The 15,063-nt window shown below is 41.2% G+C and overlaps 1 protein-coding gene across 4 annotated transcripts in view; it reads left to right on the forward strand.

Moving 5' to 3' along the window:
- arhgap39 (Rho GTPase activating protein 39) overlaps positions 1-15,063 on the forward strand; it is a 120,927-nt gene that overhangs the window by 78,414 nt on the left and 27,450 nt on the right. For all 4 annotated transcript variants that reach the window (XR_007039656.1, XM_047374907.1, XM_047374908.1 and 1 more), the window contains 2 exons: positions 5,194-5,358; positions 11,199-11,384. Coding sequence is in view for 3 of the 4 variants with exons in the window: in XM_047374907.1 (XP_047230863.1) it covers positions 5,194-5,358; positions 11,199-11,384 (351 nt within the window). In the remaining variant the exon portion in view is untranslated. The remainder of the gene's footprint in view (positions 1-5,193; positions 5,359-11,198; positions 11,385-15,063) is intronic.

Raw genomic sequence — 15,063 nt, forward strand, 5'->3', positions numbered from 1 at the left:
TATTTTGTGGACACCCTGTTAAAAAATTACGATAGTCCAATACTCAAGCCTTAAAGTAACAAATGCATGGACAAGTTTTTCAGCATCACTCCTGGACAGGACAGTTCGAATTTTGGCAATATTCCAGAGGTAAAAGAAGGAAATCCTAGAAACATGTTTAATATGGGATTTAAATGACCTGCCCTGGTCAAAAACAACACCAAGATGTTTTACTTTATTACTGGAGCCCAATTTATTACCGTCCACATTAATTGAGGAAGCAGTTTCTTCTTCAAAATTTCTCATCCAAACATAAAAACAGTCTTGTCTGAATTTAGAAGCAAAAAGTTAGTCATCCAAGTTTTTATGTCTTCTAGACATGCTTGTTGTCTATCTAACCGGTTGGACTCATCAGAATTTATGGATAATAAAGCTGAATATCATCAGCATAACATTGGAAATTTTTCCACACTGCCAGATAACTTTACCAATTGGAAGCAAATATATAGTAAAGGGAATTGGCCCAGGCTCTGAAACCTGGGGTGCTACACAAGTAACCCTCGAGTTTGAAGAAGATTTATCATTTACTATAACAAATTGGAATCTGTTGGACAAATAATATTTAAACCAGCCTAGTGTTGGTCCACTGAACCCCACAGCACCTTCAAGCCTTTCTGAGAGAATATAGTGATCAAATGCATCACTAACATCTAATGGTACAAGTACAGACACCAATATCTGAGGCCATGAAAATATCATAAGTGACTTTTACCAGTGTCGTTTTAGTGGTATGATAAGCTTTGAAACCCTAACCCTGACTGAAACTCTGCATCCCTGTTGTATAAATGCTCACACACTTGATTAGCAACTACTTTTTGTCATGTTTTGTGGTTGAGCAGGAATAAAAAGCAAGGCAGGAGGACGGGAGCCGCATGGTGAGTTGACAAGATTTAATAATAGTTGACAAACACTTACGTACACAGGCAGGGTAACAGGCAAGAACACTGAGACGGGGAACTAGGGAGGTATGCAGCAGCGAATGCAGACAATCTGGTGGTGAACATTGAAAACCAGAGAACTTATATACTAGGGAAGAGGAGTGTGAACCAATGAACTGGGAGAGGAGCTAATCAGGAGAATGTGAGACAGCTGAGGACCAGTAAACATAAACAATACAGAGGGAGAATGATTAATTAACGTGATGAGCATGGAGAGCAGAGAGGTGACCAGAACACAAGAAAACAATTCTTGAGAAAATAAACACGGAGGGACCAGATCTATAAGAAAATAAGTAAACTAAACGCATCTAACACCGGGACCCAGGAAGTAACAAAACTAAACACACGAAATAACAAAAATTAAACAGATTAAATCTAATAACCATGAATGAACAGAAAAGCACCTGGCTGAGCAGAAAGGTAAACAAACACAAAAACCTAACACAGACAGATCCTGACACTTATAAAGATTTCTAGATAAGAACATAAGACTGGATATAAATCTGTAATGTATTACGTCATCTGGATCAGGAAAAGGTTCCCATTTACTAAGGGTAAATTATTCATATCTAAAATGGATGGTAATGAAAGGGAACACTTCCTTAAAGGATCTGGTTGGGATTAGGTCAAACATACAAGTTGAAGGTTTAGATGAAGCTAATATTTTTGATTACTCAGAAAGCTCAACTAGATCAAAACAGTCCAAACACAGATCTGTTTCTACAGTTACCTCCAAACATCCATTCCCATAGCTGAGAGCTATGGGAATGGATGGCTCAACAACTATATCACCCTAACCCTATGGAAGTTTGGCAACTGTACTAAAGAGAAACCTAGGATTATTCTTATTCTCTTCTATTAATGATGAGAAATGAGCTGTTCTAGCTTGGCAAAGTGTTTTTTATACAACAGTAGAATACTTTTTCAGATTAAGTAGGAATCCTCTTGATGTGTAGAGCACCATTTCCTCTCTTTTCTCACATTGTGCTTTAAAATAACCAGCTCTAAATTAAACCAGGGAACAAGCTTCCTATGAATAATTGCCTTCTTTTTCAAGGGGACCATATAGTCTAATCCACTATGCAACAAGGAAGCAACACTATTAACAGACTATCAGTTTGTGAAGAAAGGGAAGAAATAACATTTTTGTCTTTCACTGTGTTTTTCTGCGATAATGATGAAATTAAATATGGAACAGATTCTTTAAAGGTTGTTGCAGCATTGTCTTATAATGATCAACTACAATGAAATTTTCTTTCAGGTGTGGAGTACTTGGTTCAATTAAACTCAAAGGTTATTACAAATGATCAGATAGAACAGGGTTATAAGGAAATGCTGTTATTTCTTTAACTTCAATGCAATATGTCAGCACAAGGTCTAGAGTATAAAGACCAACATGGCTTGTTTGCGGATGTTTGGAGCAAAGCCACTTAAGTCTATAGCATTAAAGGCTATATTTAGGCTATCACTTTCTGTGTCAACATGAACTTTAAAATCTACCAATATAACGATGTTATCTGTATCTAACAGTAAATCAGATAAGAAGTTTGAGAATTGATCTAAAAAATGAGAATAAGGGCCTGGTGGACAGTACAAATCAACAAACAGAAGTGGTTTTAGTGCTTTGCAATTTGGATGAGGAACACTAAGGTTTAAATTTTCAAAAGGAGCGTAGCTATGAATTGGTTTGGGACTTATTAATGGATTAGACTGAAAGGCTACTACTACTAGTACTACTACTCCTCCTCGCCCATATTTAATTATTTAGTAGGAGTTGACTCATTTATAGTAACATAATCCTCCTGCTGCAGACAGGTTTCTGTGAGAAAAAATAAGTCAATCTGATTATTACAAATCAAGTCATTAACTAGTCATTAACATGTCAAGTCTTTAAGGCGATCAATCTTATGTTCAATAACCCACTTTTAATTGTTTTATTTTTCTGTTCAGACAGACTTTTGATTATCAGATTCGGCCTCTCAGAGGGTGTGCCGCTGAACGGAGACGATCTGTAAGATATGCGGACAAGTTGGTGGTGACCAATGAGCTGGGAACTAGGACTATGCTCTCTATGTATCGTCATCCAAACAGCTTGAGGTCTAGGCTGTGCAATCTCTGCTGGAGGACTGCTACGTAGCCAGGCCTCCAATTCCGACACCTTCATCTCCAAAGCTACAAAAATGCTAAATTTTCTACATGTACTGGGGTATATAGCCGGGGTCCCAACCTGGAACCAGGACCTGGCCAGGCCAAGCCCGAACGAGAGACACAGGGGCATCCCCCAGTGGGCCTACCACCTGCAGGGGGGAACATGAGGGACCGGTGCAAAAAGGATTGAGCAGACCTTGGCAGCCCAATTTCCAGATGCTTAGGCTGGCTCTAGGGATGTGGAATGTTACCTCGCTGGAGGGGAAGGAGCCTGAGCTTGTGCGGGAGGTCGAGAGATATCCACTAGAAATAGTCTGGCTCGCCTCCATGCACAGCGTGGGCTCTGGAAGCCATCTCCTCGAAAGGGGCTGGACTCTCTTCTACTCTGGAATGGCCCACGGGGACAGGCGGCAAACCGGGGTGGGTTTGTTTGTGTTGGGGTTTACCCCAGTGGATGCAAAGGTCGCATCCCTGCGCCTTCGGGTTGGGGACAGGTCTCTGGCTGTCGTTTCGGCCTATGGGCCAAGCGATAGTGCAGAGTACCTGGCCTTCTTGGTGTTCTTGTCAGGATGCTGTAAAGTGCCCCTCCCAGGGACTCCATTATTCTGCTGGGGGACATCAACGCCCACATGGGAAACGAGAGTGACACCTGGAGAGGCGTGATTTGGAGGAATGGCTTCACCGATCTGAATCAGGGTACAGGGTTTCATTATCGGACGTCTGCTAGTCACAGATTGCCCGTAAGGAACACCATTATTCAAGCATAAGGGTGTTCATCAGTGGACTTGGCACCAGGACACCCTGGGCAGGAGGTCAATGATCGACTTTGTTGTCATGTCTTCAGACCTTCGGCTGCATGTTTTGGACACTCGAGTGAAGATAGGGTCTGAGCTGTCCACTGATCACCACCTGGTGATGAGTTGGATCCGCTGGAAGAGGAGAAAGCCGGACAGACTTGGCAGGCCCAACTGTATAGTAAGGGTCTCCTGGGAACGTCAGGCAGAGCCCTCGGCCAGGGATGTATTCATCTCTCACCTCCGGGAGAGCTTTGACCAGATTCCAGGGGAGGTTGAAGACGTAGAGTCCAAGTGGACAATGTTCTCCACAGCTATTGTTGATGCTGCAATCCCTGAACCTGGTGGTGGATACCAGCAGTAAGGGATGCTGTCAAGCCAGTCCTGTTTATAACTTTTATGGACAGGATTTCTAAGCGAAGCCAAGGGCCGGAGGGGTCTGGTTTGGGGACCAGTGGATTTTGTCTCTTCTTTTTGCAGATGACGTGGTCAGAGTGGTCAGAATAAAGAAAATTCAGATTGAGAGAGCCTAACAAGTGCAACACCAAAAATAGGAAGTGACGTACTATGCCTTACCCATTCAGGATTACATGTTCAAATGCGTTGATAAAATTGGCCAACTTTGTGGAAAAATTCAACTGAAGGAAGTGCATACTTCCAGTTTCGTTGTCTCCGCAGAAACACAGAAAAGAACACTCTCATCTCAACATTTTGTAAGAGATTTTACCTGGTAAAGTAATGAATATTTGTAATGGTTTCAGTTCTTAGATACAGATTAAAGTGATCACAACTGCCCAGGACTGTTGATCAATCACTGATTTTAAGTTTGAATGGAGGAGAAGCTGCAAGTTACTATTACCAATTAACACATCTTGCAGGCTTAGATTAATATAGACCTGCAGAGTATTACAAACTGTCTCTAAATTAGAAGTGATTTTATGAAACTGTCATAAATGATGTCTTAAGATGTCTCATTGTGATCCTAATCAGGGTGCTTATTTTTTCCCCTCTTCCTGAGAGTCAGGCTTAGGTATCCAGCCTTTCTATACGTTTCTCACTGTTTGGAGTTCTATTATTTAAATTTCCTGTCACTTTTGGTTTAACTTCTCTACATACAATAGATATATTCAGTTTTGCATTATAATGCATAGCTGTGTATTTGCACTGACTTCCCTCTACATAATAGATAAACGTTTTGTCAAGATTATTATTCTGCAACAACAGCACAGTAATAAGTGACAATGCTGTCTGTCTCCCTCTTTTTTTGCTAACAGTCGGAGGATCTCGGAGCCTGTGCCCAGTTTGAAGCTAGTCGAAATGCCAGGAATATGATGCCAAGTGCCAGCTGTGGCATTTTCACTGAATTTAGCTTGAGAAAGCCCTCCTCAGAGACTGACATTGAAAACTGGGCATCCAAGCACTTCAATAAACATACACAGGTACTTCATAAAAGAAACGCCTGAATTTCTGTCCTGATTGCAATTCCAACTTTTTGCTCATATTTCTTAATAGACCTATTGCATGTTTCTCTGTAAATTGATGATAACTGCATGTGTTGTGCACTGGCTTGTCGTGATCTGCCTGCGTTTGTGGTTTTGAGTTTGTGTTCTGTTTACTTTCTCTGCCCTTCCACATTTTTCACTTGCTTTACTTCAGTTCATTCAGGTTCTTTAAATTCATTCTTCCCTGGATTCCTAGGTTAGATGTTTTAGTTTGTATTTTCCTGTTGATCTGTTTTCTCCTTGTATGTTTTTTTTTTGCAATCTCATTGTTTACTTGTTTCTGTTTACCTTGATGTTTTTCATTTTACCTACACTCCATGCTTATCTGTGTTAATTAGTCACCGTCCCTCAGTTACTCCAGTCTCTCTTCCACCAGCTGCTTTTCATTGCCTTGTGTTTAATCCCCTGTGTTCATTGGTCCACCCTCGCCACTGGATCCTATCGCTTGCTACCTATCCAGTCCCTAGTGTTTTCCTACCAAGTTTGTACTTCCTGCCTGTAACCCTCTCTGAGAATTTTGTAAGTTATTGCTTAGCTCAAAATAAAACTTTCACTCACCATGCCGCTTCCTCGCTTTGCTCTGCAAATTGGTCTGACATTACTCCAATAAACCATGACATGTTTAGCGTAGAAGAAACATAATAATAATTACATAGACATGGCAATATGTTTACTAAATATAAAGTATGTACAAGCGTTTTCAGTGGTTTTTCAATCTCATTATCATGCAACATCATGCATTGGAGGCAGACTGACACATTTTCAGCTTCCATTTTAAGAAAGGACCCCAGTAATCCTAGTCAAAGGCAGTCACATTTCTCTGCTGCTTGTACATCACGATGAGCGAGAGACATCAGGGTGGCGTCTCACAGAAGCTGCAGCAAGAACGGATAAAATAAAAAAGAGCTAATGGACTGTGGATTTGGGGGGTCAAATCTCCACAAGTGCATAATCTGCCAGAAGCTGCGAGGAAGAATAGAAGAACATCTTATGGCTGATCTAGCGGCCTAACATCCCAAGGTTTGGCCTCCTTTCATCTATGGAAGTCTTGTTGTCGGGCCTTGGTCCATTGTAATCAGACACACCAGAGGAAGACAGTTAGAGAGTAGGCCTGTAGCGGTCTGTCTTACAGCAGATCTGAAGAAGCCTCTGACTGAAGACACTATTGTTGTACAAACGTCTGGGGAAGAGGATGCTCAGGGTTCTCCATAACATTGTTCATTTTATGAAGAATCCTTCTTTACACAGTCATCTGTAGAGGTTCCAGAGGAGTCCCCAGAACAAAGATAGCCTTCTTTATCAGCTTGTTGAGCTTTTTTAAGTCCCTGGCTCTGATGCTTCTACCCCAGCAGATGATGGCAGAAAAGATCACACTCTCCACACCAGACTTATAGGAGATATGCAGCATCTTGCTGCAAACACTGAAGGACCTAAGCTTCCTCAAGAAGTACAGTCCACTATGTTGCTTTGTGTAAATGGCTTCACAGCCACTCCAGTCTGTTGTCCCATGGTGGAAATAGTGTTTGACTTATTCCCGTTTCTCTTAAAATCTACAATCATCTCTTTTGTTTTATTCATGATCAACATGAGATGATTGTTTCCACACGATGCCATAAAGTGGTCCACCAGCTCCATGTACTCAACTTCTTGTCCATCTCTGATACATCCCATGACTGCGGAATCATCCAAATATTTCTGTAGGTGACAAGGTTTTGTCTTGTACTGGAAGTCTGCGGTGTACAGAGTGAAAAGGAATGGTGAGAGTACAGTCCCCTGTGGTTCTCCTGAGCTGCTGAGTACCTTGTTTAGACACACAACCCTTCATTCTCACAAACTGTGGTCTGTCTGGCTTTGTCTAGATGGCTGCCATACATGTCCCATACATGTCCTGCACCACTCTAACATCTCTCTCTTCTACTCCAGACTCCCTGATACAAAACCACAGCTCCTCTCTTGGTATCCTGTCATTTGCTATCTCTAGATCTACAAAAACACAATGCAGCTCCCTTCAACTTTCCTTGTACTTTGCTATTGTTGTAATTATTATTATGGGTATATTATTTAATCTTTTATAAATAATAATTAGGTCTGTCAAGTGTTGTACTGTAAATACCAGCCCAATAATGGCGTAGTATTAGGACAATAGAGAAAAGGGTGAATCAAGCTTTGGTATTACTGAAAAGCAAAACTCTGCACACACATGTAATGAATTCACACAATTATTTCATATAAGAAATTATTAACAAACATAATTTAACTCAAAGTAGTTAACACTTCTATACTAGAAGAAATTAACTAATGAACTATATACAAATGAAGGAACAAGGAAATCAATAAAAATTACCAATAAAATGATATACCAATATGAAATATTACTATTCAGTGTAATCTATGTTTGAGAACCAAGGATTATCTTATAAACCTGGAAAGGAGGTTAGATTAGTCTTAGAACTAACCAAGAACAATAATTGGAGTACCTCCAAAGAACTATTCACAATGCAAAATCAGAAGAGCAGATGAAACATTATTTTAATAATTTAAAGTTTTAAAGAATTAAACACAACCTTCTGGATAATTCATTTTCAATGTTCTGTAATTAGCCGTCCTTATTTAGTCAAATAATATTTAAAGAAATATTATCTGTAATGGGAACCAACAGTCTTTCTGAATATGTGATTCTCTATGGTGTTTAATTAGCTATCACATTTAGTAATGGACTACTAAAATAGCGACAAAGAACGACTCATAAGATGGTGATGAGTTGTGTGGACACATCTGACATCACTGGCACTGGCATCCAGCATTAGCAGCTGGAACCTGTGTGCATGAGCACTGGTGGCGCATCATGGACGACCTGTGCTCAAAACCACCTTTTAAATAAAAGTTGTTTTAACTTTAAAATAAATTTTAAAAAAACACAATACAGAACAAATAACTAGCCTCAAGTGGAGAGGTCTGTTCACATTAGCTAGAGAGACAGTATGCTAGCACTTGGATAGCTGAGTTTTCTCAACACAAATATAAGGAAAGTTCATGAAATAAACTGTATTTAGATTATTTCATTCTAAACAAATTTTCTCCGCCCAAACAACACCTCTTACATGAACCATTCTGAAGTAAGATGTTGTATGGCGGCGAGTCGAGGAGCGAAGTTGTCCTGGTCCGGCCCAGCCTCATTGTGGCAGAACTAAGGACGTTGGCTACTTTAAGTAGCTGGTCGAGCTGCGTCAGCTTGCAGAACCATGGTTCTGAAACCTTTTCTTCAGGTCGTGGGGGAAAGTGCTTCACTCAAGGTTGTTAGGGACAGAGTCTTTGCTGGTAACACTCTGGAAGACATATTACTTCTTTGTAGGCCTCAGAAAGAGAAGTTAAGCCAATGGCTGTCTTGGTCCCCTTTTCATATGAATGCTGAAATATGTGAGCAGCAGATCATACTTAACTATGTTGCACTCAATCGGCGGTTATCTGACCGTCAAATAGTAGTCATTGTGGATCCATGTCTGAAAGGTTTTGTCTTCTTGCCCACAAGGAGACATTCACACATGTTGCCTCTCCTGTCCGACCTCGGCTGAGAGTCGAATCCATTGAGACCACCATATTGGAACAAGTTGTTTTTGTTCAGACTAAATTATGTTACGGGGAGTCCACCTATGACTCCTCTTCTTCCTGGCTGGGTTAGACACAGGTTAGTGTGATTATTTAAATGTACAGAGAGGTTCCTTCAAGCCTTGATTGTGTACAGTCCATGTTCCATCCATGTTTAATCCATGGCTGGGGCCCAAAGCAATGCTTTTTCAAGGCATGAAACCTTATTGCGGAAAAATATGCTGACTTCTGACCTCAGCTTAGCTTCCACTATTCTTTCCCATGACTTCATTATTCATCATTTTCTATGACTCATCAACTTCCTATGTAGTTGCCACAACTCTGCACATCTCCTTTGTTCTTGCAAACTGGAACCAATATGCTTCTCCTTCATTCCTCAGGTGTTTTCTCGCTCTCTATGATCTCATTTAAGAGCCTTGTCAAAAACTCTACTGCTGTTTCTCCTAGACACGTCCTTACCTCCACATGTATATCATCAGGACCAACTACCTTTCTACTCTTCATCATTTTCAATGCCTTCCTTGCCTTATCCTTGCTATTCTTTGCATTTTCTGCACTTTGTTCCCTCTCTCTTTCCTCATTCATCAACTTTTCAAAATACTCCCACTGTCTTCCTGTCACACTTGTTGCACCTGTCAGCACATTTGCATCTTGATCCTTAATCACCCTAACCTGCTAAACATCCTTCCCATCTCTGCCTTTCAGCCTCGCCATCCTGTATACATCCTTCTCTCCTTTCTTGCTGTCCAACCTATCATACAGGCCATTGTCTTAATTCCCTTTTCAGCCTCCACCATTTTGTCTTCTGTTCTGCCTTTGTCCTCTTTATCTTCCTCACCATCAGAGTCATTTTACACACCACCATCATGTGCTTTGTGGCAGCAGTCTCACCTACCTTTACCTTGCAATCACTAAATTACTTCAGATTACCCTTGTGTGCTTCTTTCGATCTTGTAAGTTACTCTGTGTTCCAGCCACTTTTTATAAAAAAGTATTCACTGGAACCATGTCCATCCTTTTTGCAAAGTCTACCACCACCTGAAATTCTGCATTCTTGTTCTGGATACCAAACATGCCCATCAGTTCCTTGTCACCTCTGTCCCCTGCACCTGCATGCCCATCTGCACCAAATACCACTCTCTCACCTCTGGTGATATCCTGCATCACTTAATTTAACTCGCTCCAGAATTTATCCTTCTGCTCTAACATGCATCCAACCTGTGATGGATAACGACTAACAGCATTGAACATCACACTTTCAGTTTCTAGCTTCAGACTCATCATACTATCTGACACGCCAGAACATTCCTTACACACTCCTTCAAGATAATTCCTACACAATTTATCTTCCTATCCACAACATGGTAGAGCAGTTTGAACCCTGCTCCTAAGCTATTGGCCTTGCTACCCATCCACATGGTCTTCTTCCTCTCCACCTTCCTCCACTACATAATGTCTGCCAACTCTCTAGCTTTTCCTGTTATAGTCCCAACATTCAAAGTCCCTATTCTCATTCCTAGACTCTTGCCTTTCCTCTTCTCTCTCTGCCTGCGGACATGTCCTCCCCTTCTTCCTATTCTTCCTTGCTGACAGTAGTCCAGTTTTCACTGGTAATTGTTACCCAAGCCTCAACCAATCCAGTATGGAGATCATGTTTTTTTTTTTTTTTTTGCATGGTAGATTTGGCAAAAGTTTTACGCTGGATGCCCTTTCAGACAAAATCCTTTCCATTTATCCAGGCTTAGGACCTGCACAAATAGAACAAAGGACACTGCTTCCCTGCATTAAAATGTTGTTCAACAGATGTGGTAGGCTTCCACTGCTCTTAGTGTCTGAGCCATACATATCTGAGCTTACAGCCTGTTTTATCTCTGCTTTTTTTCTTAAAGAATTCTGTAATAAAAAATGACTCATGAATTCTCAACAAACCTTTGTGTACACCCATTACACAAAAATATGTCTGAATTCTGGTTGTTAACTTTTCATTTCACACTCCAATTCGGATTTATATGTATACATTGTATTATTTTGCAGTGTATTTTCATAACCTTGTCTCTTGTGAAAGAATATAACAGTGAAGTACATTGTTTTTATTTACTTTCACTGTAACATACAGTGTTGTTAATAGAAAAGGCTGACTTGTTTTTGTGTTTCCTTTCTTACTGCTGCAGGGTTTGTTTAGGAGAAAGGTTTCCATTGCCAACATGCTGGCATGGAGCAGCGAGCCCATCAAGAAGCCAATGATTGTGACTACAGACCGAGCCGTAAAGAAGGAGGCTGTGGACATCTTTAAGCTCATTCAGACTTTTATGGGAGACCGTCGCTCCAAAGCGGACCCCCTTTGCTTGGCTCTGGAGGTTTGTGTACAGTGAAAATCTCTGCTCTGTCCAATGTCTGGAGTTTATACACCTGAGACATGACATTCAGATGTTTTCTCTAGATAGATGCTTTGTGGTGACTGTAGTTTACCATAATTTCCATTGCCTTTATCTAAAACAGCTTGTTGTAGTTTTGGGAAAAGCTCCAAATGTAAATTAAAGCTGCAAGCAGCATTGAAGGCCCTCGTACCTCAGCACAACTCGGCCTGTGCAGCGACCGTGGGAGCTTGTCATTGTCGGCCGCACGCCACCAATTTGGCCACTGTTCAATTCCAAATGTCGCCACTAAGGGGGACTGTGAGCGACATGTTAAATGATCTTCGGTCAGGCAGAGTTCTGGTCTGGCGAGAAGCATTCAAAACTTGGAGTAAATCTGACCTTCCAGATGGAAGCTGCGTTCATTTGTTTATTAGTGGGTAGGGCTAAAATGATGTTATCAATTGACTGTGTCAACATCATTAACTCATCATCATGTATTCTACATTTCAAGTGGATCCGATCATGTATGAGGGAGATATAGCCCTTGAAGTGTCCTAGGGGGCGGTGTTGATCCAAATTTCAATGCATTCCAATACAGCTGTTTGGGGGCTGACAAAGATCAACCATATGTATTTTGGAGTGAATCGGACCATGCATGTGTAATTTAGAGCCAAACGTATGGCAGTGGCGTGACATCAGAATTCGCCACGCCATCATAGCCACACCCTCCATCTAAAGCAGTCAGTACTGGCGACTGTCTTAGACCATCATGTTATCTGTTACTTGGGACAGTTTCACATTGATTAGGTGAAGAACATCAAAAATTGACTCTCTAAAGGAAAACATGACACTTCCTGTTCTCAGGGGGCGGGGCTTCGATGATGTCAGCATCTGATCAGTGACTATTATTCAGGGCCAGAGGCAGATCTCAGAAGGTTTCAGGTCTCTGTGACTTTCCTTGTAGGAGCTATATCAATTTCGTCTTTTATGGCGAGAAGTAATATTATATTATATATATTATATTCGGGCTAGAAACAACCAAAACAGGGTCAAAATGGCAACTTCAATCCAAAATGGCTGACTTCCTGTTGGGTTTGGACCAACACTCCAAGAGACTTTTTTGTAGGTCCTAACCAGTTACATATGTGTACCAAATTTCCCAATCCTCGGTCAAAGCATGGCTTGGGGCTGATTTTATTTAAATTTTCTAGAGGGCGCTGCGGACGTATTAGGCCACGTCCACCAAATATGTCATCAGATCTCTGTTGGGGACTGGAATAGGATCAATCACATTGAATTTGGTGCAGATCAGATGATGTATGTGGAAATTAGAGCCAAACGTATGGCCATGGCGTGACGTCCAACTTCGCCGCGCCACCACGGCCACGCCCTTTTATGAAAAGTCACTGTGCTTCAAACAAAGTTAGACCCACTAGTTATCAGTCACCTGACACAGTTTGAAGCAGATTGAGTGTAGACAGGCAGATAGTGACCTTACCAAGTAAAAAAAGTGACTACCTGTTCCCGGGGGTATGGCTTTGATAATGTCAGCATATGACCCCATAGGATCGTTGGGAACCCGAAGGTCCTACTTCATGCCAACTTTGGTGTGCTTTAGCATTTTTTCGGGAAAGTTATTGCATGTTTTCACTTTGGGTGCGAACGCCGTTTTCGTGCCCTGGTCACACCCCCTAAACATGGCCGAAAACTCACGATTTTGATAACTTTTAATCCCCCATGCCTTAACTGCATATTGACCAAACATGAAACCGATAGCTCAAAATCCCTAGGAGGAGTTCGTTAAAGTTCGAGGTGAGTAAAAGTTTGGCCTTTGACCCAAAATGGCTGACTTACTGTGCATTTTAGGGCATACCCCCAAGATACTTTTTTTTCTTTGTTTGAGGAGCTCTACCGGTGTGCCAAATTTCAGATCTCTACGACTTACGGTTTGGCCTATCTCATGTTTGGGGGTGTGGCTAAGTGGTTTGGCCACGTCCACTGACAACGACATTAAGGAACAAGAATTTCACGCGGGGGACAATTTTGGGTAAAATCTTGTGAGTTTTGGTGCATGGCAATGTCCCCAAATTGCCCCGCAAAGAGGCAACGGAATTATAATAAATAAGAATCCTTACGATTACAATAGGCCCTTGCAGGCCTTCCTGCTTGCAAGCCTTCCTGCTCAGGCCTAATAACATATAAATACAAAATTATATTTCGATACCATTCACAACACATTGTCTCAATGCAGTTTACAAAGTTAATGCAATCGACTCATACAGACAGACAGACAGACAGACAGATCAAGGAAATACATTCCTAATTGATCAAAGCTATCAGTTGCAGTTGAGTTCAGTTTATTCTTCAGATTGGTTAAAAAGCTTTCTATCTAAGGAAACCTAGCAGATTGTGTCGAATCAATGACTTGCAGCATTCACTCCTCCTGGATTAGCATGTAGTGACAATGGCTGTGGTTTTTTGATCGGTTTTGACTTTGCAGCAATCCCTCATACCAAACATGCATTTAGCGACAGTGGAAAGGAAAACTCCCTTTTAACTGGAAGAAACCTCCAGCAGAACCAGGCTCAATGTGAGTGGCCATCTGCCACGACCGACTGGGGGTTTGAAAGAACAGAGCAGAGACACAAAAAGAACACAGAAGCACTGGTCCAGGAGTACTTTCTATGTTAAAGAAAAGTAGAGACAGTAGTAGCTTCTTCAGTGGCTTCATCTTGCAAAACAGCTAAACAGGTAAACTGAGCCAGTTTTCAAGTCTAGGTGGTGAAAGAGAGCACATACAGTTAGTCGCACTAAAAGCTCAGTCAATAGCTACATCTAGGAGAGAGACAGGGTTAAACAATGAAAGACAGGGCCACGTTTATCATCTGTAGAATGGGAGCATTAAGTCGTTGGCCGCAGTAGCGTAGCTGATGCCTCCATCCAGGAAGGTGTCACAGCTAAACACAGAGCCTGGTCTGGTGTAGCTTATAATAAGTGAAAAAACAGAGCGATAACATAAAGTTAAAAGTTGAAATAAGAGCAAATACTGCAAAATTGGAGAGAGGTATGAGAATGTAGCTAAGTTAGGGCAAGTGGTTATTATGTCGTCCAGCAGCCTAAACCTATAGCAGCATAAGTACAGAGATAGCTCAGGATAACCTAAGCCACTCTAACTATAAGCTTTATCAAAAAGGAAAGTTTTAAGCCTAGCCTTAAAAGTAGACAGTTGTATGCCTCACAGACTAAAACTAGGAGCTGGTTCCACAGGAGAGGAGCCTGATGACTAAAAGATCTGCCTCCCATTTTACTTCTAGAGATTCTAGGAACCCCCAGTAAACCTGCAGTGTAAGAAGGAAGTAATCTGTTAGGAACATATAGAAAAATCAGATTTCTCATGTTTGATGGAGTTTGATTATGAGGGGTTTATACTATATGCATAAAGGATCATTTTGAATTCTATTCTGGATTTAACAGGGAGCCAACGAAGAGAAGCTAAAATGTGATAAATTTCTCTTTTTAATTTTCATCAGAACTCTTGCTACAGCGTTTTGGATCAGCTGAAGACTGCATTTTGTGGTCACCCTGATAGTAAGGAAATAGAGTAGTCAAGCCTTAAAGTAACAAATGCATGTACTAGTTTTTCAGCCTAAATCATTGACAGGATATTTCTAACTTTGGC

The sequence above is a fragment of the Girardinichthys multiradiatus genome, chromosome 9 (assembly GCF_021462225.1).
Source record: "Girardinichthys multiradiatus isolate DD_20200921_A chromosome 9, DD_fGirMul_XY1, whole genome shotgun sequence".
Lineage (NCBI taxonomy): Eukaryota > Metazoa > Chordata > Actinopteri > Cyprinodontiformes > Goodeidae > Girardinichthys > Girardinichthys multiradiatus.